Source organism: Phaethon aethereus, assembly GCF_964289735.1.
Source record: "Phaethon aethereus genome assembly, chromosome: 1".
NCBI lineage: Eukaryota > Metazoa > Chordata > Aves > Phaethontiformes > Phaethontidae > Phaethon > Phaethon aethereus.
The window spans coordinates 90127713-90153925 of record NC_138575.1 but is presented as its reverse complement, the minus strand read 5'-3'; the positions used below and the strand labels follow the sequence as shown (position 1 = coordinate 90153925).

Here is a 26213-nt window from a genome sequence, read left to right as displayed (position 1 = left end):
GGGATGCATATTCCCGTCAGTAAATGGTCAACACACATCACCTCCCCCTACTTCTGCCACCCTGGACCATTTATTGTTATCAAACCTGTCCAAAGAAGTGAAAACCAGCGGGGCACTCCCTGTCTGCTGGGGGAGAACAGGCAGTTGCCTGCCCCTAGGGAGAAGCAGCAATTTTTCTTGCACTTACCCATCTGTTTCCTATCCGCTGTGATTCTCTGGGGTGTGCAACTGCACATTCCCTCCTTGCCCCCTGGCACCACCTTGCAGCACAAAGCTTCCAGGGGAAAGGGTGCTGTTCCTGCCACACTCGCCGCACTGGAGGGCATGATGACTGCTTAAAAATAAATTTGGGAGCAGATGGCGAAGCAGATTATTGTTCATCCTAGGGCAATGATGGTGATGTGCCAGCTAACTGCTGGTTGTCTATCAGAATTAATCAGGAGCTATTGTGGCACATGATCAGTAAAGCCACTGCTCCCCCTGGGAAAAGGGAAGGAAGAGGAGAGAGGCAGCTCTATAAAATGAGTTACCGGAGAAGGACTTGTTTTTGAAGATATGAAAAGTTTCTGATGGAGAAAAGACTGTATAAAAAGACAAACAGGAATGTTTTTAGGGTTTGTTTTTTTTTTTTAAATGTACTCACACTCTTTTATATATCTGCAGGTATGCCTAGCTCCTAAAAAGCAACTGGGAAAACTTGTTCACTTTCTTTTTCCTTTTGTCTGAGTAGATTATCAGAAATAAAAACATTTAAGAGGTTTATAGGACCTTTACGAGCACTTTCTCTATGGATAGTGTGAAACATTAGCCATGGATGTGCCTGGTTTGGATCTGTGGTCTGTGTCAGAAGAAAGGACTTGACACTTGCTGTGCTCAAAACACTTCACAAACGTTAATTCTCTATACACTCACAAAACAGACTAGGCGAAAGCTGACTCAACCCATGGAGCTGAAAGGCAGTATCAGAGGTACAACTCCAGAGTTCTGTGATATGAAGGGTAGTTTATCCATCTTACTTGTGTTGTTTTTTTTCTGTTTGACTAAAGAGGTTAATGAAATAGTGTGAGAATTAGCAGATGTTTTGTTTGATCAAATTAAGAAATTAAATAGGGAGTACATTTTTGGTTGTTATTTTTATAATGGAAATCAACAGTAAATTTCAATCACTTAGTCCACTTAGATAGCCTGTCAGTCTATTTTGTTAACCTAGAAACATTTGTTAAACTAAATTTCTTATTTTGTGTTTTCAGCTTCTATTGTCCAGGCTATCTGTCATGGCATCTCTTTTCAGTGTACATCCAGTCTGATGTCCAAAGATACATTTTGCTGGAGCATAATTTATGGAAACTTAGGTTTTTGTTTCAGAAGACATTTTTAGGTGAAAAATTAAATACTTTTTGTCTGTCAGGTGTGTACAGTCTACCTTAAATAGTATATTCTCCACAAACATATGTTGTAAAATACAAAAGGTGGGATGAAATTTGCTATTTCTTCACATTTTTTAACGGCTCTTCTTTTCTTTTATACTTCCTTTTTAAACGATAGTGCTGTTTTAGTTTGTTAAAGAGGTATTTCCTGTGTAAAATAATTTGAGGGCTCTGTCTGTATGTAGAAGTGAGTGGAAGACAAGGCAAGGCTGAATTAAGCTTTTTCAGCTCTTATTTTTCAGGTGATCTAATTTGAGATGTTAGCAGTAAGAAGAAATGAACTTAAAGCAGAAATAAGATAGAATGACATAAAGAAAGGTGGTCCCTCAGGGCACTCAAAATTTGCAGATGTCAAGGAGGCATTTTATTGCTTTGTCTGCTATTACTGTAACTTCATCAATACCACTCTTTAACAGCTCCATGAGTGAGATGACAAATCCCTAGTGGATTATTTGCAACAGCAGTAATCTTTGGGTCAGAAACACTGTTAAAACACTCCTGATAATAACAAGTCCTTTTCTCTTGCTGGTGTTGCAATTGATGAGAATGGAAATAAATTACTTATTTCTTTTTATGCATAGGTCTGCCTGAACTGGAAAACTAGTCTCACTGGCTTTGTTTCTGATCAGTTCTCCTGTTGCCACTGTGGGAGGGTCAAACTCTTAGTATTTTGCATCCCTAGCACCTGAAATGTACTGTCTTACTTATTTTCTTAATGAGTGAAATAATCTCGGGAACCAGTTTGTTTCATTGTCCTTGCCTTTCCAAACTGCATCTTTTGGCATGCAAGTTGTTGGAGTGAGAGGACGGTTTAAATAAAGTTATATGCACATGGGATGGCTAGCTCTTTAAATCTTTTTAAGTGGTTGGATGCTGGTAAGACGGGGATATGTACAAGCACTGCAGTGTGGAGGTGCCATTGGAGAGTGTCACTCATTTTTACCATGAAACCTGTGATGAGACATTGTAGCGCAGAAGGCAAAAATTGCCTTTAGCTGTAGAAGACATTTTTCCTCTAAAAAGAGCAATAATTGAGAACAGCACCTCCTTTCCAAGCAGGTTGTAGAGGTGATAGTGCTGGGAATTTGGTCTTTGAAGGGTTGTTAACAGAAATCTTGTTTTCTAACACGTGCCTGTGGCACTTGTGGCTGTCTCATTAGGCCATGCTGTCATTTTAGTCCCTCTCACCTCCATAGGCCCATGTGGTTCCCATTGCACAAATCAAAAGAAAAGGGATAGATAATGTTGTTCTCTGGGAAGGTAAGAGATAAATTCCTCCCTGTTTCTTCTTTCTCTGAGGCAGTGTGAGAGAGAGCTACCCAGATCTCAGTCCTGACTTCCCAAGAGATCCAGCTCAGTATAATGACCCAGGATTTGAACGGCCTCATCAATTTCTTGTGCATATTTTTCCTGGTGCCCTGTTACTCCTCCTCTGATTTCTTTTTCTGACATTTTTGTAGGCCTACTGTGTGTTAGGTTCCCTTTCTGCTCCAGGTCACCTCCTAGCATCTGTGCAATTCTGATACTAGGAAACTACCAACTTTTTTCCCTCCATGGCAATTCTGGCACCTTCCTGCAGTCTGGAGCTCAGCTCAGTCCTGGGGAGCCTTTCCTTCCATTTGCTCTTTCTTTTCTACTAATGAGAAAATGGGGTCCTTCCTGTCAGCTACTGCCTTGGCCGTGAAGTGCTGCACAAGCTTTCAGTGCTGCTCTCATCGCTCTAATGGCTCTGCGTGGACGGAGAGGGAAGGAGGGCAGCCAGGCACAGAGTACATTGTCTTTGGAGGACGCTTTGCCATCACACTTCTTTTGACTTCTCTTCACTGCCTTCTGCCAGCTCTGGCCACGTGTACAGGGGGCCCTGCAGGTGGGAACTGGCTCAATTATAATCCTTTCCCAGCCATAAGAGGTGGCCCTTCATGCAGTATTACCTGGACTGGTTTGGGGTGTCTCTCTCAAGGATAACCAGGGGATCAGGCCCAGTCAGCATGGATTCATGAAAGGCAGGTCCTGCTTGACCAACCTGATCTCCTTCTATGACCAGGTGACCTGCCTAGTGCATGAGGGAAAGGCTGTGGATGTTGTCTACCTGGACTTTAGTAAAGCCTTTGACACTGTCTCCCACAGCATTGTCCTAGAGAAGCTGGCAAGCTTGTGAGAGAGAGAGAGGTACACTCGTCGCTGGGTGAAGAACAGGCTGGGTGGCTGAGCCCAGAGAGTTGTGGTGAACGGAGTTAAATCCAGCTGGTGACCAGTCACAAGCGGTGTTCTCCAGGGCCCAGTTTTGGGGCGGTCTTGTTAAATCAATAAATATCTTTATCAATTATCTGGATGACGGGATTGACTGCTCTCTCAGTAAGTTTGCAGATGATACCAAGTTGGACAGCAGTGTTGATCTGCTTGAGGGCAGGAAGGCTCTGCAGAGGGATCTGGACAGTCTGGATCGATGGGCTGAGGTCAGTTGTATGGGGTTTAACAAGGCCAAGTGCCTGGTCTTGCACTTCAGTCACAACAACCCCATGCAACTCTACAGGCTTAGGGAAGAATGGCTGGAAAGCTGCCCAGTAAAAAATGACTTGGGGGTGCTGGCTGACAGCCGGCCGAACATGAGCCAGCAGTGTGCCCAGGTGGCCAAGAAGGACAACATCCTGGCCTGTATTAGAAATAGTGTGGCCAGCAGGACTGGGAAAATGATTGTACCCCTGTACTTGGCACTGGTGAGGCTGCACCTCGAATACTCTGTTCAATTTTGGGCCAGTCACTACAAGAAGGACATTGAGGTGCTGGACCATATCCAGAGAAGGGCAACAAAGCTGTTGAAGGGTCTGGAGAACAAATCTTACGAGGAGTGGCTGAGGGAACTGGGGTTGTTTAGTCTGGAGAAGAGGAGGCTGAGGGGAGACCTTATTTTGCTCCACAACTACCTGAAAGGAGGTTGTAGTGAGGTGGGTGTTGGACTCTTCTCCCAAGTAGCTAGCAATAGGACAAGGGGAAATGGCCTCAAGTTGCTCCAGGGGAGGTTTAGACTAGATATTAGGAAAATTTTCTTTACTGAAAGAGTGGTCAAGCATTGGAACAGGCTGCCCAGGGAAGTGGTAGAGTCACCATCCCTGGAGGTGTTCAAAAAACGTGTAGACATGGCACTTTGGGACATAGTTTAGTGGGCATGGTGGTGTTAGGTTGACGGTTGGACTTGATGATCTTAAAGGTCTTTTCCAACCTTAATTATTCTATGACTGGCATGCCCAGTTTTCACAAGGAAGGTGGAAAAGATACTTCCTTTGAGAGTAAAGAAGAAGAACTTTTGCATGAAGGAGTTGTTAAAAGGCATAACATTAAGAAGAAAAGAGAACAGGGAGTGGCATGACTATCCAGAAGAATTATCTAAAGGTACAAAAAAGAATACATGGATATTCCAGTTTTCTTGATGGCAGGTAACAAGTGAGGATTCATGTGACAAAATGTGAGAAATATGAAAAGAATCAATAGATTTATAAAAGTACTGTATAAGGCAGCAGTTAAAAGGTGGGGCTTTCAGGCGAAGGTATGTGCCCAAGTCTCAGAAGGGGATCTGTTACCTTTTGTATAGCTGAGAATACAAGTTAATTGAGTAGAAAATGCTAGCTTGCATCATCCTTCGTATTCCGAGCAAAAAGTAAATCACAAAAAGTCAAATGGAGGGCAATACTCATTCTTATCACACACTATTGTATATTTTTGCAGTGCTGGGGCACCTTTCAAAAACTGCAGGCTTAGGAGCATGGTCTCTTACACCAGTAAATAGCTGGTGAGTGTTGCCCATGAGCTATTCCAGACCTTCAGGAAAGAGGGTAACATGATGTCTGTTCTGATAATAGACCATCTTTGTTGTTCAGTAACCAGCATCTGAAAAACCTGCTTAGTTTGTTGTGGAGAGCCTCCAAAGCCTCTTGGAAAACAAACAGGGAAAGGTAGAGTGAAGAGCAGCTTGTCGTTTTGGTGTTGGCCCATCATGTGACACCGTTGAAAATAAGGCTGGAAACAACATGCTGGCTTGGAGCTCACTGCCTTGCTGCTTCTTTCTTGGCATTGCCAGCTGCTGCCATCCCAAGGCCCACCAGCTGCTTGAAGCACTGGTATGGAAATGTATGCTTCTGACATTGGCCCTGTTTGCCTTTGAAATACTGCCTTGGGACCATGGCTTAAGGATTTCATTCTTGTGCTTTGTTCTTAAATAAATTTCTTGTGTGTAAATGAGCAGATTCATGTTGGGATTACCCTACAAAGGCTTGACCTTGAGGAGAAGGAACTGTGGCTTTAAAGATGGTAAACAACCAAGGAGGAAGTGGAGAAGTGCGTGACATTCTCGTGAGCAGCCAAAGGGGAGGTACTGGAGCAGAAGAAGGAAGGAGAATGGTTAGAGAAGAGTGCGTGGACACCTGCAGGCAGCCAATCCTGACTGTGTGAGAAGCGCGTGGACTGTGTGTAGTAACCAATCAGGACACATTTTGTGGCACGTGAGAGAGCTGTAACTGTATAAAAAGCAAGTGCCTGTAGCAATAAAGGTCTTTGGCTTGAATCCTCGCCAGAGTCCGTGCCTTAATACTCCACAGATTTGCATGAAATGCAAAGTCTCAGCATCCACGGCATGTTCCCTTGGTTACTCTTCTTTTTAACTGAAGTTTATTATAACGAGGAGAAAATTACTTTTTTAGTTTTTTTATTAATCTGTGTTGTTCTCTGTTGGTGGCACAAATAGCTTTGTGGAGGAAGATCAGGCAGTAGGGAATTTTTCTTGCCACACATCAACTCTGAAGAGAATTTGAAAGTAAAGGTTTTCAGTTGTTGGCATTTATGAGCTACCATCTACTGAATTTGAAGCCCTTTTTGACTACAAGTAGCATAGTAGGTGTGCCAGGTTTATAAATTTCTTTCCTCAGGGAATCTGTTGTGTGTTACTAAAGGGATTCAATAGTGACAGCAAACATGAAAGGATAGATCTCTTCCAGAAAATCAGAAGTGGTGGTGTGGTTTAACAAATGGATCTCAGGCAAGGGAAGTATTTCATGTTTGCCATTGCCTGCAACTGGGGGATCTGGAGTGAGTCTCTGAATGTTATTCTACTTCTGTTCCCATGTCCCTAAATGCTTGAGATTTTCAGAGAGGAAAAACACTGTCCTTATATATTGAAAGGTGTTGCCAAGGGTGCCTTATATCAGCAGTTCCTAACTTTATTGTTAACATCAGGGTTCATTTTGTGCCGAGACGGTCCAGAACAAGTGCTGGACACTATTCTCGGCCATCTGTAATAACATTCCAGCACCAACATTTTTCCAAATTATGCCTAGGATAATGTAACTGCCTGAGTAAAATCCACTCTGCAGCTTAACAGAGACCTTCTGTTTCCAGGACTGCCAGTCCCTCAATTTTTATACATTTACACACTGCTGTCAGGGAGAATAAATAATACATGAACATATGCACTGGCTAAGTGAAATTTCCTTCTGATTATAGTGAGACACTGGTTAATGGCAATTATAAAACATATTTCATCTTTTGCTAATCCTGCTGTGTGTTTAAGAGTATGCCTTTATCTCTTTTTTTTTTTTATTGTAGGTTGCCATCTTGTTTTTATTTTTTAAAGAAATTGTTTTGATCATTTTTCATGTGTTGGAGGGTTGCAGTTTTGAAGCCTCTTGAACACGTTTCTGGCAGAATTACCTCATCTGAATAAGAAATAGTGCTACTGCATAAGTGCCCTTAAATGCTGTGTCTGCTACATCGATATTACAATAATAGAAGCTTTGAAAAGAAACTGATTGACGTTAATCCCAAATGAAATGTTTACTGGTTAATACCTGGTGGGCAATTCAATACTCTGAACCTATATTAAACAAGAAAAATGTTTAAGCAGCATTATTAAGGCTCAAAATCGGGTACTCAGAAGTCAGAGCTATATCTTGGTGTGCCGACATTATGAAATGGTGTTGAATTGTGTGATCAAATACTGGTTTTTGCACTTAGGAGTTCGTAGAATAAACATAAACCTTTCTGAAGGATGATTTGGAGGGTAGAAGTATGTAAGATTCTTTCCCAAACCTGTTATACATGTGGGCTAGACGGTTGAATGCTGTCCCAAGGACCTGGATTCTGTCCTCCTGCCTCCACCATATAGGCCTATTTCATATTGAACAGCTCAGGGAAAACAAGCTGTTTGCAGGTGAACGATCCTTGCTCATTCTCTGATTCACAGAAACCTATTTTAAAACCTTATGATCTGATACCGAGAAGTGTCAGTCTCATAGCTGTTGACTCAAGTAAGATTTATGCAAGAATATGTACAGAACGGGGAGAAACTGGGTCTAGATTTGGGGCATATAAAGTTAAAAGGATTTTTTTTTGCTTCATCTTGATTCCATTTGTAAACAGTAGATAACACAACTTTCTTAGGAATTCAGATACTGCAGAAAAATTCACAAAGAGATTAAATCTCTCTTCAGATAACAGTATTAGTTACATTATTTGTTCCTAGCCCCATTTCTGGCTGAACTGCTGTGCTTGACATTTCATAAATGTGCACTCTACATGCTTCCTCACTCATCTGAGACAGAATTGTGATATAAAAGCTATTTTAGCAAATTTCAGTCTAGGATCTGATAATAGGATGTGGCAGGCAGCCTTCAGTATTGTACCTGATAGTACCTCTTCAGGAAAGGAAGAGAGGGATAGAGGAGATGCTGTACTTTCTTAGCCTGTTACAAAGAAAGCTGTCAGTTTTGGGGGCAGGATGCTGTATTTAGCAGTCTACATTCATGTCTGCTCAAGCCTCATCTGGCGAGTGTCATGATTTGGTTGCAGTGCTGTTCGGAGGGGTGCTGTGTACTCGGCTTAAAACTACAGCCACTGCACTGACCATCTCCTCTGGGCAGTGTCATCCTGTGTACTTTTCAGTTCTCTTCAGATACTACCCAGATTGTCTGGATTTGCTCTGTCTCCGTCTCTGCCCAATGTTACACATCTCGGGTGCAATATACCTTATCTTCTCTATAGTTAGAAAGTTTAAAGCAAGCCTTTTCAGAATGTTGGGATGAAGCCTGATGCATTTTGGGTTTCAATAGCAAAGCTGGATGTTTTATTCCAGAAGTAGGGTTAGCAAATCTTCCCAAAATACTGACATTTCCTATACATGGTCCAATGTTTGTTCTTGTACCACAAGAAGCTCTGACAACAGCATCTGCTCGGACTATCCCAAACAGGATTAATATAGAAACATACACTTTCTGTGTCACGTTTCAAGATAGAGTACTGCAGTCAGCCCTGGGCTGTGGAGTGTCCTCAAGAGCTTGAGATCCAGTGGACCATGAAACCTGCCTCAGAAAGATGAAATGTGGCATTACATTTTATGTAACACACTGTGCTCTGTAATTGGCTCTTTTAATTGCATGTGTAGAAACACTGAATTACTTGCAAGAGAGAATGGTATTGCTGTGGTGTTCAGGAGACAGATTTTATTAGGTGGGTTTCTCTGTTTTTTGCCTAGAACAACTTGGGTTTTTGGAAGTCAAATGTGTATACAATGTACTATAGGTCTCGAATATGGGGAAAAAAGAGAGGTGGGGCCAGGGAAGGCTGCCTGATAAAATTGACTGTAGACTCATCTTTCCTTGGGGCAGGAGCACGTTTCCCACTCAAGCACACTGGGTTGCTTTCTTGTTGAGATGCTAAGGACAGTTTAATGAGGGCTGAGAAGTCTGTTTAAGTCTGGTGTGTCACTAAAGATCAACAGCTCCTACAGTCTAATCTGCATTATCATTAATCCAGTTAACAATCAACCATTTTAACAATTATCTCTGTTACTGGCTCGGTCTGTGAAGGTCGTTAAAACTCTCTTTGCTTCAATTTAACTCCTTCTAGTATGTGCGTATCCTTATATCCTAATATGGAGTATGTTATGGTACCTAATGATCCAGGTCTGTTATAGCCACTCAGCCTACTATTTATGTCTTTAATGATTCAGGAGAGAAATGCCTTTAGGTGCTGTCGTAAACAGTCCTCTAAATCTTGAAAATCAATGAGAAATGAAAGGAAGTTAATTATAATTTGTACTGACAGAATGGCCTATTACTTAGGTTGCTAAATATTTCCATTACATGAGCTTGGATCGTTTGTAGAGTGAATGTAGGAATTGCTCTGTGTTTTTTGTTCTGTTCAAAACCTTGTCAAACACTTACTTTATGCTGAGTTTTTCTATTCTATGCATCCAACCAAGTTTAAATTGCTTAGGAAAATTTAATAAAAAAACAGTTTGGCTGTTTTGAAGAATGGGCTGATGAGGAAATGGAAAAAAACAGAGAAATGTATATCCCTTTGCCTGTGTTACAGTGTTCTGAATGACAGGCTGTGCTGCGAAAAGGTCTTTAATCTCTCTGTCTTCAAACAGGAAATTAATCTGAAGACTGGGTCTCAAATTAAGCAAAATTAGTTGATCAAAGAGTATGAGGCAGAGAGCCACGAGAGTGGGGAGAGGCTGAGACTGGAAAAAGCAGACCAGGAGAAGAAGGTTGGACAGGAAAGTCTTAGGAGTGAGAGAAGCTCAGGCTGAGAAAGTAGATAGGACTTGCTAGCAAGGCTAACAGGACCGTCAGAGTGTAGAAAAGCCAGGAATTGGGATTGGAGCAGATAGGAAGACCTGGATAGGAAACATCAGGCTTGTGGTTAGCAGGTAGGTTAACAGGTTCCCACAAAGCACATCTCTTCTGAGAAGCTAGAGCAGGACCCAAGGTGTTTCCTTCTCATCCTCCCTTTGTGCACCTTCAGCAAGTTTGCAGATGACACCAAGCTGAGTGGTGCAGTTGACACGCCCGATGGACAGGATGCCATCCAGAGGGACCTGGACAAGCTTGAGGAATGGGCCCGTGTGAACCTCATGAGGTTCAACAAGGCCAAGTGCAGGGTCCTGCACCTGGGTCGGGGCAACCCCCGGTATCAGTACAGGCCAGGGGATGCAGGGATCAAGAGCAGCCCTGCTGAGAAGGACTTGGGGGTACTGGTGGATGGAAACTGGACATGAGCCGGCAATGTGCGCTCGCAGCCCAGAAGGCCAACCGCAGCCTGGGCTGCATCAAAAGCAGTCTGACCAGCAGGTTGAGGGAGGTGATTGCATCCCTCTGCTCCGCTCTGGTGAGACCCCACCTGGAGTCCTGCATCCAGCTCTGGAGCCCTCAACACAGGAAAGACATGGACCTGTTGGAGCAAGTTCAGAGGAAGGCCCCAAAAATGATCAGAGGACAGGCTGAGAGAGTTGGGCTTGTTCAGCCTGGAGAAGAGAAGGCTCTGGGAAGACCTCATTGCAGCATTCCAGTACTTAAAGGGGACCTATAAGAAAGATGGGGACAGACTTTTTAGCAGGGCCTGTAGTGATAGGACAAGGGGTAATGGTTTTAAACTAAAAGAGGGCAGATTTAGACTAGATCTAAGGAGGTAATGTTTCACAATGAGAGTGGTGAAACACTGGCACAGATTGTCCAGAGAGGTGGTAGATGCCCCATCCCTGGAAACGTTCCAGGTCAGGTGGGACGGGGCTCTGAGCAACCTGATGTAGTTCAAGATGTCCCTGCTCATTGCAGGCGTGTTGGACTAGATGGCCTTTAAAGGTCTCTTCCAACCAAAACTACTCTATGATTCTATGATTTGCTGCCAGGAAGCAAGCTGGCGTGGCATCCTGCCTCCCCCCTGCAGCTGATCTACACAGCACTAGGAGGTTGTGATCTTCTCAGTTATTTCATTCAGTGAAATGATGGAGGCCTGTGCAGATCTGAGGGCTCCAGGTCTGCAGATTAACCATATGGCTGTTGGCACAGCATCACATGGTGGGAGGCATTTGTCCAGCTTCCTGTTGGTAGGAACCTAGGAAACTCCTGTCCTTTCCTCAGGGTCTTAATACTCTCTTTTTAACATCAAATGAAGCACTTGGGGTTAGAGAGTGATGAAATTAAAGTTGCTTATACATCCTGTAACTTTTTCTCTACCACATAAATTTTTCCCCCACAAAATGTATGCTTTGCTCAGTAACAGAGATGAGCTGTGCGCATATAATACACTTTTTTTTCTGGCTTGCTGCAGGAGAAGGAAAAACGTGCAGTGTGAGAGTTGGGGAATTATTTGAAGAAAATGGCTGTAGTAGCCACAGGAACATGATCTGATCTTCCAGGCCAGAGAGTTTCTGTGTAGTCTAGGACTAGTCATTTTGAGCTAAACTTTTCAAAGCCTATCAGGAGCTGTTGTACCTAACTTGTTTGAGATGCCCAATTCTCCAGTCTGGAAGAAAATTGGTAAAAATACTGCACACTCTTTTCTGAAACAGAAGTTTCAGAAAAAAGAGTTTTAGGCATCTCAAATCAAGTACTGCTCAAATCAGCAGATACTTCTGAAATTGTGCCATCTGTGCCTTAGCTCACTCCATGTAATGGTAATAATGCTACTTCTAAAAGAAGGTTGTGGGAGATTTTGAAAATAAATTAGCTTAATGTTTTGTGGCACAGTCAAGAATAAAGAATTGGTGGGATGAAAGCTGGAGGAATAAAAAGGAGCTGAAAGATTATACTATAAAGTACAGTGTCATGCACCTAGTATCTAATGCAAATGTCTCCTATAAATGTGGAGCTCATCAAATGGAAACTACAAAGGAGGAAGAAAGATCTGGGAGCATTGCTACATCTTGTGATAATTGAGGCAGCACTTTCATGATCTGTTACGCTGTGACCTTAAAAGGTATCAATGGCTATCAGAGAAGCACTAATGCCATTGGGCTTTTGGGAGAACTCATCTGGACACTTGTATATACTTTCAGCTTTATAGCAGCAAGATGAGAGCAAACGGGAGAAAGTGTCTGATGAGACTGATAGCATGGTTGGAGCAACGAGTGGCCAGTTTTAAAAGGCAAAGAAAAATGTGTAGCTTATTGAGCCTTGCAAAATGAAGGTAGAGGGATGAGTAAGACAGCAGTTTGCAAATATACCTGAAGGATTAACAACAAGATGGAAGCTAACTGAGCTGAAGTACAGTTTCTGGCACAACAGTAAAATGGCTTGAAATTAATGGAAATAAGTTAGGTTGAAAATTAAGTAGTTTGTAAGTAACAGAGTAGTGAGAGATTGGGGCAGTATCCCAAAGGACAGAGTAGAAGGAAGATACCTTGTTGAGCTGGAGATGAGGTTTGAACCCTTTGAGAAGGGTGTGAGCAGGACCTGGGCTCAGACTCAGGAGCATGTAGCCAGTTAAATGTGTTAATTAGAGCAGATGCAGCATGCACACTTGGACATTGTGCGTGCAATGCGCATGGGCAGTTGACCTTTTCTTTCTCTCAAGTGAAATCAAGTCATTAGGAAGCATCTCAAACATTCTGGCCCTATACTTCAAATCTTGAGCTGCGACAGTCTTAGTATGCCTTTGGGAGCCAGATTACCAGTGTATCTGCCCTGCAGAGTTTGAGAGCAGATGAGATCTCTTTCAGATGGCTGGTTTTTAACGTTCAGCCACAGAGATCTGTTGAGTGCCTGAGCATGTGTGGAAAGGAGGGGATGTATGCGCTCTCCATTAGCATTTCCAAGATTCAGGAAAGCCTCATGTCTGTTCACTCCAGGATATCTACTTGTCCTGGTTTATGCAGCATATTTGACTGGAAAAGTCTCAGTTGTGTAAGGGCTGAAGGAAGAAATACATTGCTGGAGTGGGCACGTTGCCATTCTCAGCCTTCAGATGGCCTCCATGTTTGTCACAGGCAGTTCATATCTGTAAGGAACATATGTCACTGCTGAGATGATGTGCCATGTCATAAAAGCTCTAGTGACATTTTGTGACCTCTTAAAGTCTAACAAAAGAGGTTTGCAACATATAAATTCCATCTGCCATGGCAAAGCAACTTCCCAGATCTCTAATCACATATGCCTCTTGTGAAATGCTGCACCACCTTGAAAAAAGTCAGCATATTAATGAAGGAAGCTTGTAATTTCACTCATTCCCAGATTCTTTACATAATTCATCTACTAACTTTTTTTTTTGCTTATTAAGAACCCTGAGGGGTGGAAGTTGCAGCAAATACGTGATAGCTTTAGGAGTTCCGTTTCATTAAAGCTGTATTTACTTTCTGATTTTTTGGTAGTCTGAATTGGAACCATTCTCCCTATGTTCTTAATCTTTTGCAAATACTCATGGGGTTCACAGATGGAAGCGTGAAAAGTCTAAGCTGTCTCAGGAACATGTAACAGGACTTTTGGCAAGAGTGTAAAAAGAGGAGAGTTTTTCTCTTTAACCTGTGTTTGTTCACTTAGTCCATTATGGGAACTGAGATGTGCTAATTATTTTAAATTGATTCAACTTGTTTGCTAGTTTGTCATGCCAGTAGCCTCAGATGTGGGATAAGGAGACCAGACTTTGGCTTCAATTTTTACTGGGTTGACAGCTTATATAATGTACAGTTTTTGAATCAGTAGGGGCAATTTTTACAGCCTGGAAAAATAAGCAGAGTGTTTCATGCTTGGATGAGAGAGAAGAGCACTTTATCCACTTATCCTTTACTTTGCATACTGCTGCTTTTACATGTAGATAAGACAAACCACCTAAAGCGAGACTGTTGCAGGAAATGCATACATATGACAGGCCAACATACAATACACTCGCATTAATTTATGAGTAACGATGAGCTTCTTCAGATGGTGCTGGTAGAAAACTGCATCTCTGCACTGTGGTGAGAGGCAACAGATCTACCTCCTGTCATAAACTGCTTTTGTGTGTTTTCCAAGAAGCGTGCAAGCATTGTCTAGCCCTCACAGCCATCAGTGAAGAAATTAGGTCTGTTTTTATCGCTGTCTTACAGACAGAGAAAGAGGTACACTGGAAAATGGAGTGACAAGACTAGCAAATCTCTGTAAGCAGCAAAACAAGATACCAGAAGCCCTGGCTTGCCAGCCTGTCTCATTACATCATGCCCATGTGCCCTGGGCAAACCCCATTCTTTCGACTGTGTTTGTACATAGCATCAGTGATATAGCAGGCTTCGATACTGATTCTAATACTGATTTTTAGACATAAGGTTATAATTTCCCTGATACGACCTATCCTCAGGCTCCCTGTTAGTAAAAAGAACTTTTCCTTTCTTCACTGGGGTATCAAGAGATGATGTGTATAGGTGTCACAGAATGGATAAGTAAAAAAATCACACAGGGACAAGAGAAATCGAGAAACCTGTAAGCATTGCTCTGGATGTAAGTGCTCTGAGGATGCAGAAGTACGTTCTCAGTCCAGCACTTGCAAGGATAAGTCATTACACTCTGCATCTCCCGTCGTAGTGGACCATATGGTAAGGTCCTACTGTGCATGTACTTGCCCTGAGGGTCCTACTCACAGATGGAGCGATGAAACTGAAAAGCCTGCTGTGCAGGAGTTCAGTAGGGTTTTTGTAACTGCATTGCCATGCAATCATTTCAGTTGCCTGTATGTTTGATGTGTTTTTGTAGATTCTGACGAGGTCTGTAAAATGAGCTTATTCTTAATTGCCATTCATACAATTCTTACCTTGCCATTCTTAATTTCAAGAAGTTCATAGGGGGGTTAGGTGGGATAAGTTTTTATATTTGCCACTTTGCAGTAATGACTTATTTTGCATGTTTTGGCCCTGAAACAGAAGGAGAAGCCATCTTTTTCTGCATTAGTTGCAGAGTGAAAATGGTTATACTAGCAGTTACTGCAGAGTGGTTGGTGCAGTGTAAAACTCCACCCTGCTTCATTGTGAAATTAGCCTGTTCATGTGGCCTTGGAGATACCAGTGCAAGCACCTGAAACAGATGATATTTGAACTCCAAAGAGTATATTGTGAAGCTTTTTATCACAGCCCAGTTGTAGCTGACATTTAAAACGTGCAGCAAGAAAGAGAAAGTGAGATTAGGAGATGTCTCAGTAGAGGTACTGCAGCCCATCTGGGCTTTTCACAGCGAGAAACTCTACCCAACTGGGTATCAAAGTGCTTGCTTTGTTGTCTGCTTAAATAATAACCAGGTAGACTGTGTGTGGGAAGGGATTGTCTGGGGGAGAAAAGCTGTTTAGCATCAAGCTAAGAAAACAGCAAAGAACTGCTGTTTAAAAAGCTGTATAAAGAGCTAGGCCTGCTGCTTTCCTTCCAATGCTTAGCAACTTTTTTCGTTTTAGGAACTTTCCGCTGTACTTTCTGTGAGACTGAAGTGGAAGAAGATGAGTCAGCGATGCCCAAAAAGGATGCAAGGACACTCGTGGCAAGATTTAATGAGCAGATTGAGCCCATCTATGCACTGCTTCGTGAGACAGAAGATGTTAACTTAGCCTATGAAATCCTGGAGCCAGAACCCACAGAGATTCCTGCCCTGAAGCAGAGGTGGGAACACATCAGGTCTTCTCTCACTGCACTGCTTCCTTGTAGAGCATTTGTCTGCTCTATGAGGCTTTCCCAAACCTTGGGCAGCTTCTGGCTGCATTGAGGACTTACTTGTTCAACACCAGCTATGCAACCAACTGACAGATGCCCCAAGGCATGTGTAGTTTATAAAGAGACAAAGGGCCATAACCATTTTTTACTAAACAAGGCAGATGACTATTCTTCTGGTCAGCCTCCTGCATGTAGTTTTCTGCAGGCTGGGATACTCGAATTACCTGCTGTTTGCTCTGCTGGAGCTGGTATGTATAACAAGCCCTTGCCCCAGTATTTAAGAAATGCAAACTGCAGCCATTTGGCAAAGCTCTGAAGGTACCATCTACACTGTCTTCTTTCTCTCAAACCCTTATCTTTCATCTATTCCTTTTGCTTCTACCCAGCTTTTGAAACTAAGGTGTCTGCATGCTACACTTTGCGTTTCAAATCCACATAGAGCAACTTTCTAGTTCAAAGACATTACTTGTAATAAGGGTATTTTTTTCTTCCGATTTTCTCCTACATGTTACACACCTCTTTTTGGGAAGAGACCATGTTATAGTCAAAAACTCTTTATAATGTTCCTACCCATGGGAAATGACACTTTCTTTCAGAACATTCCTAGCTGGAGAAAAACAGATGATGTTTAAATAATGCAGAAAGATGTGGGGAGCTGTCAGTTTTGTCAGCTGTGGTGAAATGTGATGCACTTCTCTGTATTTAAAAAAAAATTAATTAAGCACACAGGGGAGAAAAAAGAAATGTACCATGAGGGGAAGCATACCCACAGTGCCTTGGGGTGCTTGGCTTTCGTTAATGGGAGAGCAAGAAAGATACTCTTTTTTTTTTCTCTCAGGCTAACCTTGAGAGAGAATGTTCCTTATATATTCATGCTAGACAGTTTCTAATTAATATAACAAAATATTATTTGTCTATTCATAGTCTTTTTCTAGCCACGAAGGTAGCTAATTTTGCTTATCGTTCTGATAGAAAAACAGAAGCAATAGAGAGAGGGGAAGACATCTTTCCAAGGTCACTCAACGTCTCTTTGGTGATATGGGGAGTCTTTGAAGCCTTTATGCCCAAGCTGAATCACTAGACTTTGCTTTAAAAACCCTTTTCTGTAGTTTGAGTAGTAGAACTGGGATAACCCCACCAAAAAGAGAGTAATTTCTCAGTCTTCTCCTTCTGTGCACAGGAAATTATCACAGCAGAAGCCTGGTGCAGTCCCATGATTAAATAGAAGCACCCACTTACTTGACTCTTAAATACTTAAAAAACATTGTAAATGATTAATTACTCTGTGCAAGGAGTGACAAAATAAATAGGCGGCTTTTTAAATGCTTACTTGAACACAACTTGCTTCAGCACATACAATGATTTAATTATTTATTAACTCTTATTAATTCAAAGCAGCTAATTGCATGAAAGTACTGCTGTGAGATTTTTTTGGAAGTGCCAAACCCTGGGTTATTTATTCTGTCTTTTTATGGAGTCCTGAGTGTCTGAAATCATTGACAAAACTGACATTTGGTGATTCTGAAACACACAGAAAAGGCCACGAAGGGCCTGCATCTTCTCTCTGCACTGACACAGGCAACTTCATGTGTTTTCAGGAGAGTTACAGCTCTGAACAGCTACACTGAAATTGCATAACTGTCATTCACCTGCATGGGAAACTGGGCAGATCTTTATTTATATCTTTCTAGGAGGCCGTTAATTTTCTTAATCTTGTCAGAGCATGAATTAAGCCCCACAGGTTTCAAAATAAACCTACTTTACATAAGCCCTTCTCTGGTTTTCTAGAACAGATGGATTTGAATATCCCCTCCATTTTCTTATGTCAAAATAGCATAATTTTATATAGCAAAAAATATTCACAGAATTAATTTTTTGTGGTCATGCTATCAAGGACCATGGGTTGTCTGTTGTGAAGCTGAAGCTCTTAAGAGCAGCTAAGTGAAAAAGCACTTTATTTCAAACATGGCACAAAAAGAGTTATCCCCATTATGCAAGACCTCTTCTTAATAGTCTGGGCTGGATTGAGATGAAAATTTCAAGTTGTTTCCTCTTTGCACAGTGTGGTTTCTGTGGGCCATACCTCAGCTCTGTCGAGGATTATTTATGTCACCTTTAAAGGCAGCTAACCGCTCATGAAGGGATTTCCATCAGGGTAAAACGACTGATGGGTAACAGAGCAAAAGTAGCCACATCTGGACCACTGAGCTGCCACTGGTCTGAGCAGTTCCTGGTTGCAGGATGGCCATGCAGAGTCTAGATCTAGGTGCAGAAAAAGCAGATCTTGGATCTAAGAGAGAGAGAGAGATTTAAGAGTGCACTCCCTTCATCTGCTCTGTGCTGCCTGTAGCACAGCTCACGCATCTGGCCTTTTGCTGGCGCCTGGTCCATGGTGTTTAATCCTGTACTTTGGAACAGAGTTGCTGAACAGTAATATCTCTTCTTGCAGTAAGGAATATTCCCCTGGTCACGTAGTCTTGAGGGGTTCCTGACTCCGACCAAGTGTCACTGAAGATTGTTGTGGTTTAGCTCCAGCTGGAACTAAGCACTACGCAGCAACTCACTCGCTCCCCCCCAGTGCGATGAGGGAGAGAATCGGATGGGTAAAAGTGAGAAAATTCGTGGATTGAGATAAAGACAGTTTAATAGAGAAGGCAAAAGCCGTGCACGCAAGAAAAGCAAAACAATTAATTCATTCACCACTTCCCATCAGCCATCTCCAGGAAACCAGAGCTCCATCCCGTGTAACAGTTACTTGGGAAGACAAACGCCATCACTCCAAACGTCCCCCCCTTCCTTCTTCTTCCCCCAGCTTTATATGCTGAGCATGACATCATATGCTATGGAATATCCCTTTGGTCAGCTGGAGTCATCTGTGTCTCCTTCCCAACTTTTTGTGCACCCCCAGCCTACTTACTGGTGGGGTGGTGTGAGAAGCAGAAAAGGCCTTGACTGTGTGTAAGCACTGCTCAGCAGTAACGAAAACATCCCTGTATTATCATCACTGTTTTCAGCACATATCAAAAACATACTAGCTACTATGAAGAAAATTAACTCTGTCCCAGCCAAAACCAGCACAAGATGCAGTTCCACAAACAAGGAAGTAAACTGAGACACATTTGCAAAGCTCACCAGGGTCCAAAAGTAGACAGTGTCTAGATGGTTCCACCTAAGTGTGGGACATGGCAGTAGATGGCTTAAAGTAATTAGTACTGTAGGTGTCTTGTTACTTTCATTTTTGAAATGTTCCTGACATCATGCAATAAATGTTTTGCTGCTATGATACCGCCTAGGTAAAAAGTCCATTTCAGGCACACTTTCAGGGACCTCTGTGCAAAAGTATTATTGGGCAGTTCCTGGCACTACTGAGTATTTAGTTGTTACGCTGCAGTCTTGCATGGAGCAGGAGGGAGAGCTTGGGGGAGAGCTGCATTGTGTATCTTGTGAGGAAAGTGGATTAGAGAAAATCACCAGGGAAATGCTAGTTAGAGATTTCTCTTGTGTGTGTAGCAGAGTGGTGCTTTTCACAGAACATGCCTGTCGTGGAGAACTGAAAGGTACCAACACTTGAAATAACACATTGGGAGAAGGTCTCTGTGTGGTCCCTTAGGTTGTATAAGCAATAGATGTGCATGAGCCTTCTGCCCCCAAATTCAAGGAGGGCTGGCTGCAGGAGAGGACCGGTTAGTGTGTGGACACGTACTAACATGCTGTGAAGTATTTTGCTAACAGGCATCAGCAAACTCACTCTTAGAAGGCTGTGAGTAGCCCTCAATCCAAACTGTGGGTGAACATACCATTATTTTTTAACTGGGGAACAGAGATGATCACCTACCTGCATATTCTTTCCTCACTGTTTACCCCTAAAAATCCAGCAGAATTAGCTCATCAAGCAGTGGTTAAGTCCTTGCTGAAGTAAAAACAATTGCATATTACTCAGGTCTTCTCTAACTGCAACCTTATTTTAAGCTTCTTGGTTGAAGGAAGGGTCACTGGGTAGGTAGCAGTGACTGAACCATTCTCACTGACAACTTCTGTCAGCTCAGCTGGCAGCAGAGCAGGACCCTGTGAGCACCCTTGTTGGATTTGTTCTGGGCAAGAGGAGGAGACCAGGCAAGTCTGTTACCTGTGAAAAGCCTTAGGTACCACTGGCAGTCAGATGACTGAAATTATATGGCTGAGGGTAGATGCAGTCTGCAGTGGATCTGTTTTTCTGAGAAGATTAAATATGATTTTGAAGTAGAGGAACAGTCACATTTGGCTTTCGCCACCCAGAGAGCAGTGAGTTTCCATTCAGCTGCTTTCCCTGATCAATGCATGTGTAGCAGCACAGGCCAGAGAGAGTATTTTAGGCTCATTGCCATCACTGTGCAGAAAGTACTCCACCTGATGTCCTCTCTCCACCAGATCCAAGCAGGAATGTTTCTTTTCTTCCTCAGTCTCCTGAGCTAGAAGGGAACCTGGAGGAAAATGTGCTGGCTGCAGCTCCTCTCAGAAAACAAAGGAGAGCTAGACTTTGACTGTCATACCCTTTGCATTGGTCATCGCATTTCTTTTCTTCAGCTTTTCCACGATGAAGACAGTTGTCTTGCCTCCTCCTGCACACCATCACCACACAAAGCCCTTTGCCCAGCCCTAGTCCTCTGGTTTGAAGTTGCCCTCTCATCTTTCTTCTCTGCCTGGACTCCCCAATCCTCCCAAGGCTGTGGATAGTACAGATCTCCTATGTAACACAGGGCACACAACACATGTGACTCACCATGGGCATTGTCTCTCACAATTCAAGCAAGGGTTTGAACTGTGTTTTTCATGATGAGTTAACTCCTTCACCAGTCCTGTGATTAATAATGGTTCACAGATGTGAGCATGCTGGGTCTCTGGGCCTATCATCTGGCTTGTTTAGTGCTTTTTTTATGCAGTGTATAGTTGCTGTATGAAGGCCAAGAAGAGACTTTTCCAAATACCAGATTACTGTTCGACTATGTTTTGCTGCTGTGGCTTTTATTTCAGGGTATTCTGGGATTTTATGTTTGTTTTCACATGAGTGCCTCAGCAGCCTCAGTGCTGTCTCTTCTTTTAAGTGCCTTGTGGAAGTTGCCATGGCCTCATGTAAGGTTTCCCATTAGAGACCCCCTGGTTCCTCCAAACAAGCAGGCTGGTGTAGAAATTCGTGGTGCCACATGTTAGAAATGAGAATACAACTTCTCAGTGCAGGTCATGGAAGATAACTAATCATAGTTTAAGTGTTGCAATGCTGGCCAAGAAAGGGCTTTCTCTGAGTGTTCTGTTTTTCTCTCTTTGACTTTTATGTAGCAAGGAACGTGCAGCTGGTACTGGTTCAGGGGCAGCAGCTGGCCTTGCTGGTGGACATCATCGGGAAGCATGGACTACAAAAGGACCATCATACGAGGACTTGTATACCCAGAATGTTGTCATCAGCATGGAGGATCAGGAGGATCATAACCGGTCTGCAAATGAAGGAAAGGCAGCCAGAGAGAGGCCAATTTGGCTACGGGAGAGTACCGTGCAGGGGGCTTATGACCCTGATGAAATCAAAGATGGTAAGCAAATTCACAGAGTAGAATCACTACTCTGCTTTAGTGGTACTCTTAGAGTGCTGTCAAAAATGTGTTCCCCTGTGTGTGTACAGCTGCTGCTCCCAACACTCCAGATTTTGTCTGCTCCCCTCTGCTGTGCAAAGCACCTGTGTGTAGGTAGATGCAAAAAATCCTGATTTATTAGATCCGGGATTGAAATCTAGGTCAGTAAAGCTGCGTTTGTGGGATTCTAAAATGTTAATTATCTCTTATGTCTTCCACCTTGAGAGTTTATTGGTTTTGGATGAAGGTCTTTCAGTTTCATTTAGAAAGCTGCCTCCCTAATAGGTCACTGCTGAAAAATAACATTTATTAACATTATTAACATTCATTGACTCTGAAGCCTGCCAAATCTACGCAGCAGTGTTTTTATGCTCCCAGCCTTCTTCTTGCCACTTGTTTTTCAAAATGTGGTTTATATGAAGAATATGTCAGAAATACAGCTTCTGGAAGTACAATAGGTACAGTAAGTGGTCTCTCACCATGGCAGGTGAGTCTTTATTGCTTTCTATTTGTTTCTCATTATTTTTGCTTTTATTTCTATTCATGTTGGGGTCAGGTTGTCCATAGACAATAGTCAAGGTCTTGTAACCACTGGTAGAAACTTTATGTTTTGGTAAGTGTGCTATTTCAGCTTACACACTAAAAATAGGAAGTGGAGACCTTTTATGATTTTTGCGAGAGTGGATCAATAAATGCAGTCTTCCAAGTCATTTGAGGATTATAGACTGAAACTTCTGATGCCTGAGGAAGAGAAGATGGCAAAAGGCAACCGCATGTGTGAGCATGAGATCCTGGAACCAGTGCAATGGTCATGAGAGGAGTATGTAGGTATAGCAGAGGTGAATAAAATGGATGTGAAATAATGGTCAGAAGATACATAATGATCTTGTTTGCATGTAACACCTTTCAAACATACGGATCCCAAAACATTTTTCAAATAGATTAAACAAAGTGAGGTGATTGAAACAACCTCCTCCTGCAGTCTGTAGCAGATGTTGTTGTTATTCACCAGCCAAGGTGAGCGCTCATCCTGTTTTTCATTTCACATTCAATTCACCTGTAGTTTTAAATTGGCTCCTTGAGATGGTGTTTGGTGTACACAGCATAAGTGCTTCTCAGATGCCACTGAAGGACATGGAAGGGGAGTGTATCTCCTTAACAGCATGATTGCATCACTGCTTAACCTCCACCACTACTGGAGATCAAAAAGGGGGCTTGTGGAAACAGTGTGAAATTGTTGTTGCAACACATTTCTGTAGCTCTTGCATGACATAAACAAGGAGGAGGAAAACTTGGAACCGTTAACGGAAAAGATTCACTGCTTGGATCTGGCAGGAACAGTTCTTGCAAGCAAGAGACATCCCTGCTCCCAAGCCACACAGTCAGACTTTGTGAAGCTACCCCAGGCTGTTGTTGCTTCACAGCTCTCAGTGTGATGAGCTCTGATACTATTTCACAGTCATGCTCTCCAATACCCTCTTAGGCTCTACAGTCACAAGCAACGAGCTGAGCACAAGGCCACCAACACAACACTTTTATTCTTCCTTTCTTTAAAAAATGTTGCCAATGCACAAATATTAGTGGTTGTAGCCATCCCCTGTTAAAACTTTATTTACAATGAAAACACCAGTCCAGTGAAGTTAGGGGTGGATCTTTTGGCCTTTATTTTACCACAGGAAGGGAGTGACCACAAACTCCCCTGGCTTTTAGTGCTAAATGCAGGATATACTTCCTTACTTTACCTGTTTCTCAGCATTTTTTCATCTTGAGTTGAGGAAAGTAACCAGTGCATTTTTTGACCCTGGGGGCAAGGCTTGGGTGCCAGTTGCCAGGATGTGGTGTTGAAACCATGAGGGTCTAGGTCTTGGAGAAGGCGGCAAGTAGCATTAATGTCTGAATTATGGCAGAATGCCATCACTTCAGCTCCAGCAACTGTTCATAGGCAGTGTCTGTTGGTGCGGAAAGTTTGCCATGGGGAGCCTGTCCTAGTTTTTAGGCCTTGTTTTTATATAAGGTTCTCTACGTTTAATTTTTTGTTCTGATGTTGTGGTTTAGCCCCAGCCAGCAACTAAGCACCATGCAGCCACTCGTTCAGTCCCCCCACCTAGGTGTGATGGGGGAGAGAATCAGAAAAAAAACCTCATGGGTTGAGGTAAAGATAGTGTAATAGGTAAAGCAAAAGCCGTGGACACAAGCAAAGCAAAACAAGGAATTCATTCACCACTCCCCATGGGCAGGCAGGTGTTCAGCCATCTCCAGGAAAGCAGAGCTCCCTCACGCATAACAGTTACTTGGGAAGACAAACGCCATCACTCTGAATGTCCCCCCCTTCCTTCTTCTTCCCCCAGCTTTATATGCTGAGCATGACGTCATATGGTGTGGAATATCCCTTTGGTCAGCTGGATTCAGCTGTTCTGGCTGTGTCTCCTTCCCAACTTCTTGTGCACCCCCAGCCTAGTCACTGGTGGGATGGTGTGAGAAGCAGAAAAGGCCTTGACTCTGTGTAAGCACTGCTCAGCAGTAATGAAGACATCCCTGAATTATCAACACTGTTTTAAGCACAAATATATCCCCATACTAGCTGTATCTCAGACAACTGTCATCATTAGGTGCATAGTCTGGGTATCTGGAAGCCCAAATTTAGGTCCTAAGGACTGCTTTCTGCTCTACAGTGAGGAAAGTGCATCAGCCCAGCTGAGGAGCACCTGAATTTGACACCTCCCTGGGGATTCTTTTTCAGGTGCCTGCCCATCATAATTCTTGTCTTCTCTTGCAATGTGCTGCTCCTGGCAGAGGCTCCCAGCTGGGAGCCACAGTGACTCCAGGCCTCCCAGCTCTGAGGACATGTCAGTACTTGCTCTGCTGTTATGAGAAAAAACATATCTCTGTCTTTTTAGGGGAGAGGAGGAGCTGGCATAGAGAAAGGGTGTTACTTGGCCAAGTGTGTTCAGTGGCAGTAATTAATACAGGTCCAGAAAGCCTCACCCAGATCTCTGTGAGATATTTTTTCCTTGTGTCTCTTTGCAGGGGGCCGGGATCTGGATGCCTTCCAGGACCGTGAGGAGGGCCGGGCAGCTCTGGATGATAATGAGGAGGTGATGCGTGCCCTCCTTATCCACGAGAAGAAGACACCTTCTGCTTCAACAGTCACTGTTGGAGGTGCTGCTCCTCTCTCCGGTGCCAACGCTAGCGACTCCGAGAGCGAGACAAGCGAGTCAGAGGAGGAATCCCCTCCCCGCCCTGCCACCACAGCCACCTCAACATATGGGCTGGAGGATGAGGAGGAGGATGAAGAGTTTGAGGTGGTGGCAGAGGACCCCACCGTCACAGTGGCTGGGCGTCCGCACTCATACAGCCAAGTGAGCCAGCGCCCTGAGCTGGTGGCCCAGATGACACCGGAAGAAAAAGAGGTTTACATAGCCATGGGGCGACGCATGTTTGAGGATATGTTTGACTAACTGCTTCCTGCCATGGCATTTTTTAAAAAGTGACTTTTTAAGCTGGAGTCTCCCTAGTAAAACAGAAGACTGAAGTGCATCTTTCCTCCCCTGTGCGCAGGGACACTGGGGCTCAGAACTGCTAATCTCAGGCATCTTGCCCGCCAGAGAGGGGGAGCAGGAAGGCAGCATGTGCCAAAACAGGTAGGGGAGGACAAGTCTCAGAAGCAATGATGCTTTGCAAGATAAAAATCTGCTTCAGGGTGCCCCACACAGGCACTGCTTTAACCCTTTCCAAGGCCTCAGCAGCTGCTTCCCCCCGATTGCTTTGGGTTGGTATTCGCTGCAGATCCTAGTGAAGTCCACATCCCTGCCCTCAGAGGACGAAAGGGCTCTGTAGTCCGATCAGAGTGCTCTGCAGAGGAGTGTATAAGTCACGTTACAGCTGCCTGTGCTCAGTGAGGGGAGAGGGGAGAGAAGCACTCATCTGCTGATGGCAAGCTTGGGCAGGGCTTGTAGCTGACCTGCTTGGCAGCCACGGGCCACCGGAGTGGCTATTTCTAAGCAGGCCTGTAGGCAGCAACCTTTTCTTGCTCCTGCTTCCTCCTTTCTAGGTCTCAGCACCTCAAGGTCAGGTGTAACTTGAAACACGTGGAGTGAAAGCCTTGGCAAGCACACACAGTCTCTCTTTGTCAGTGTAATGAAAGCCCTCCATGGATCTGAGCTGTCAGAGCGCTCTGGCTTATCAGGAGAGACCTTCATCTTCCAGTATTGCTGCCTGTCGCTTCTGCCTAGCCCTGTCCAAACTCCAGTGTGGCAGACAGTTTGTAGTGGGCAGGGCTGCAGTCAGGCAGTGCCAGAGAAATAGCATAGCTAGTTTTTATTTGCAGTCATACCAGGGCTGTATCATTTTAAGAGGAATTATGCAATTTTGAATTCTGCTTTGGCACACTCTTTTACCATAGAAAAACATTTATCAGTGCCTACAGAGCAATATCGTATTTTTAACATTTTTGTCTTTCAACTGAAAATGTTGTTTTTAAAAATTGTTGTGTTTTGCTATCCAGTACTACAATAAACAAAATGATAAAAGAATTTTGTGTTCCAGAGGGTAGGGGCAGTATTATGTGCTGTTCCATTTACATGGGCAGTATGAATTTGCTGTTCACTGAGACTGTAAATCTGTTTTATACTAACTATGCTTTCTATGTTCTGCTAACCTTGTAATGCCTCCTTTGTGGTTTTATTTTCAGTTTCTTGATATTTTGAATCCTCTCTTTTTTTAAAATAGTGTTTTAAATTTGCTTTCTAGTCA

At 43.3% G+C, this 26213-nt stretch overlaps 1 protein-coding gene across 1 annotated transcript in view; it reads left to right on the top strand.

Annotated features, from left to right (window-relative positions):
- The window catches only part of GTF2E1 (general transcription factor IIE subunit 1), a gene marked incomplete at both ends in the record, with an annotated part of 50286 nt that extends 25367 nt beyond the window's left edge, over window positions 1–24919 (top strand). Inside the window, 3 exons of the mRNA XM_082013946.1 lie at window positions 15609–15810; window positions 21175–21422; window positions 24489–24919. Of these exons, the coding sequence (XP_081870072.1) occupies window positions 15609–15810; window positions 21175–21422; window positions 24489–24919 (881 nt within the window). The remainder of the gene's footprint in view (window positions 1–15608; window positions 15811–21174; window positions 21423–24488) is intronic.
- Window positions 24920–26213: the final 1294 nt, after the last annotated feature.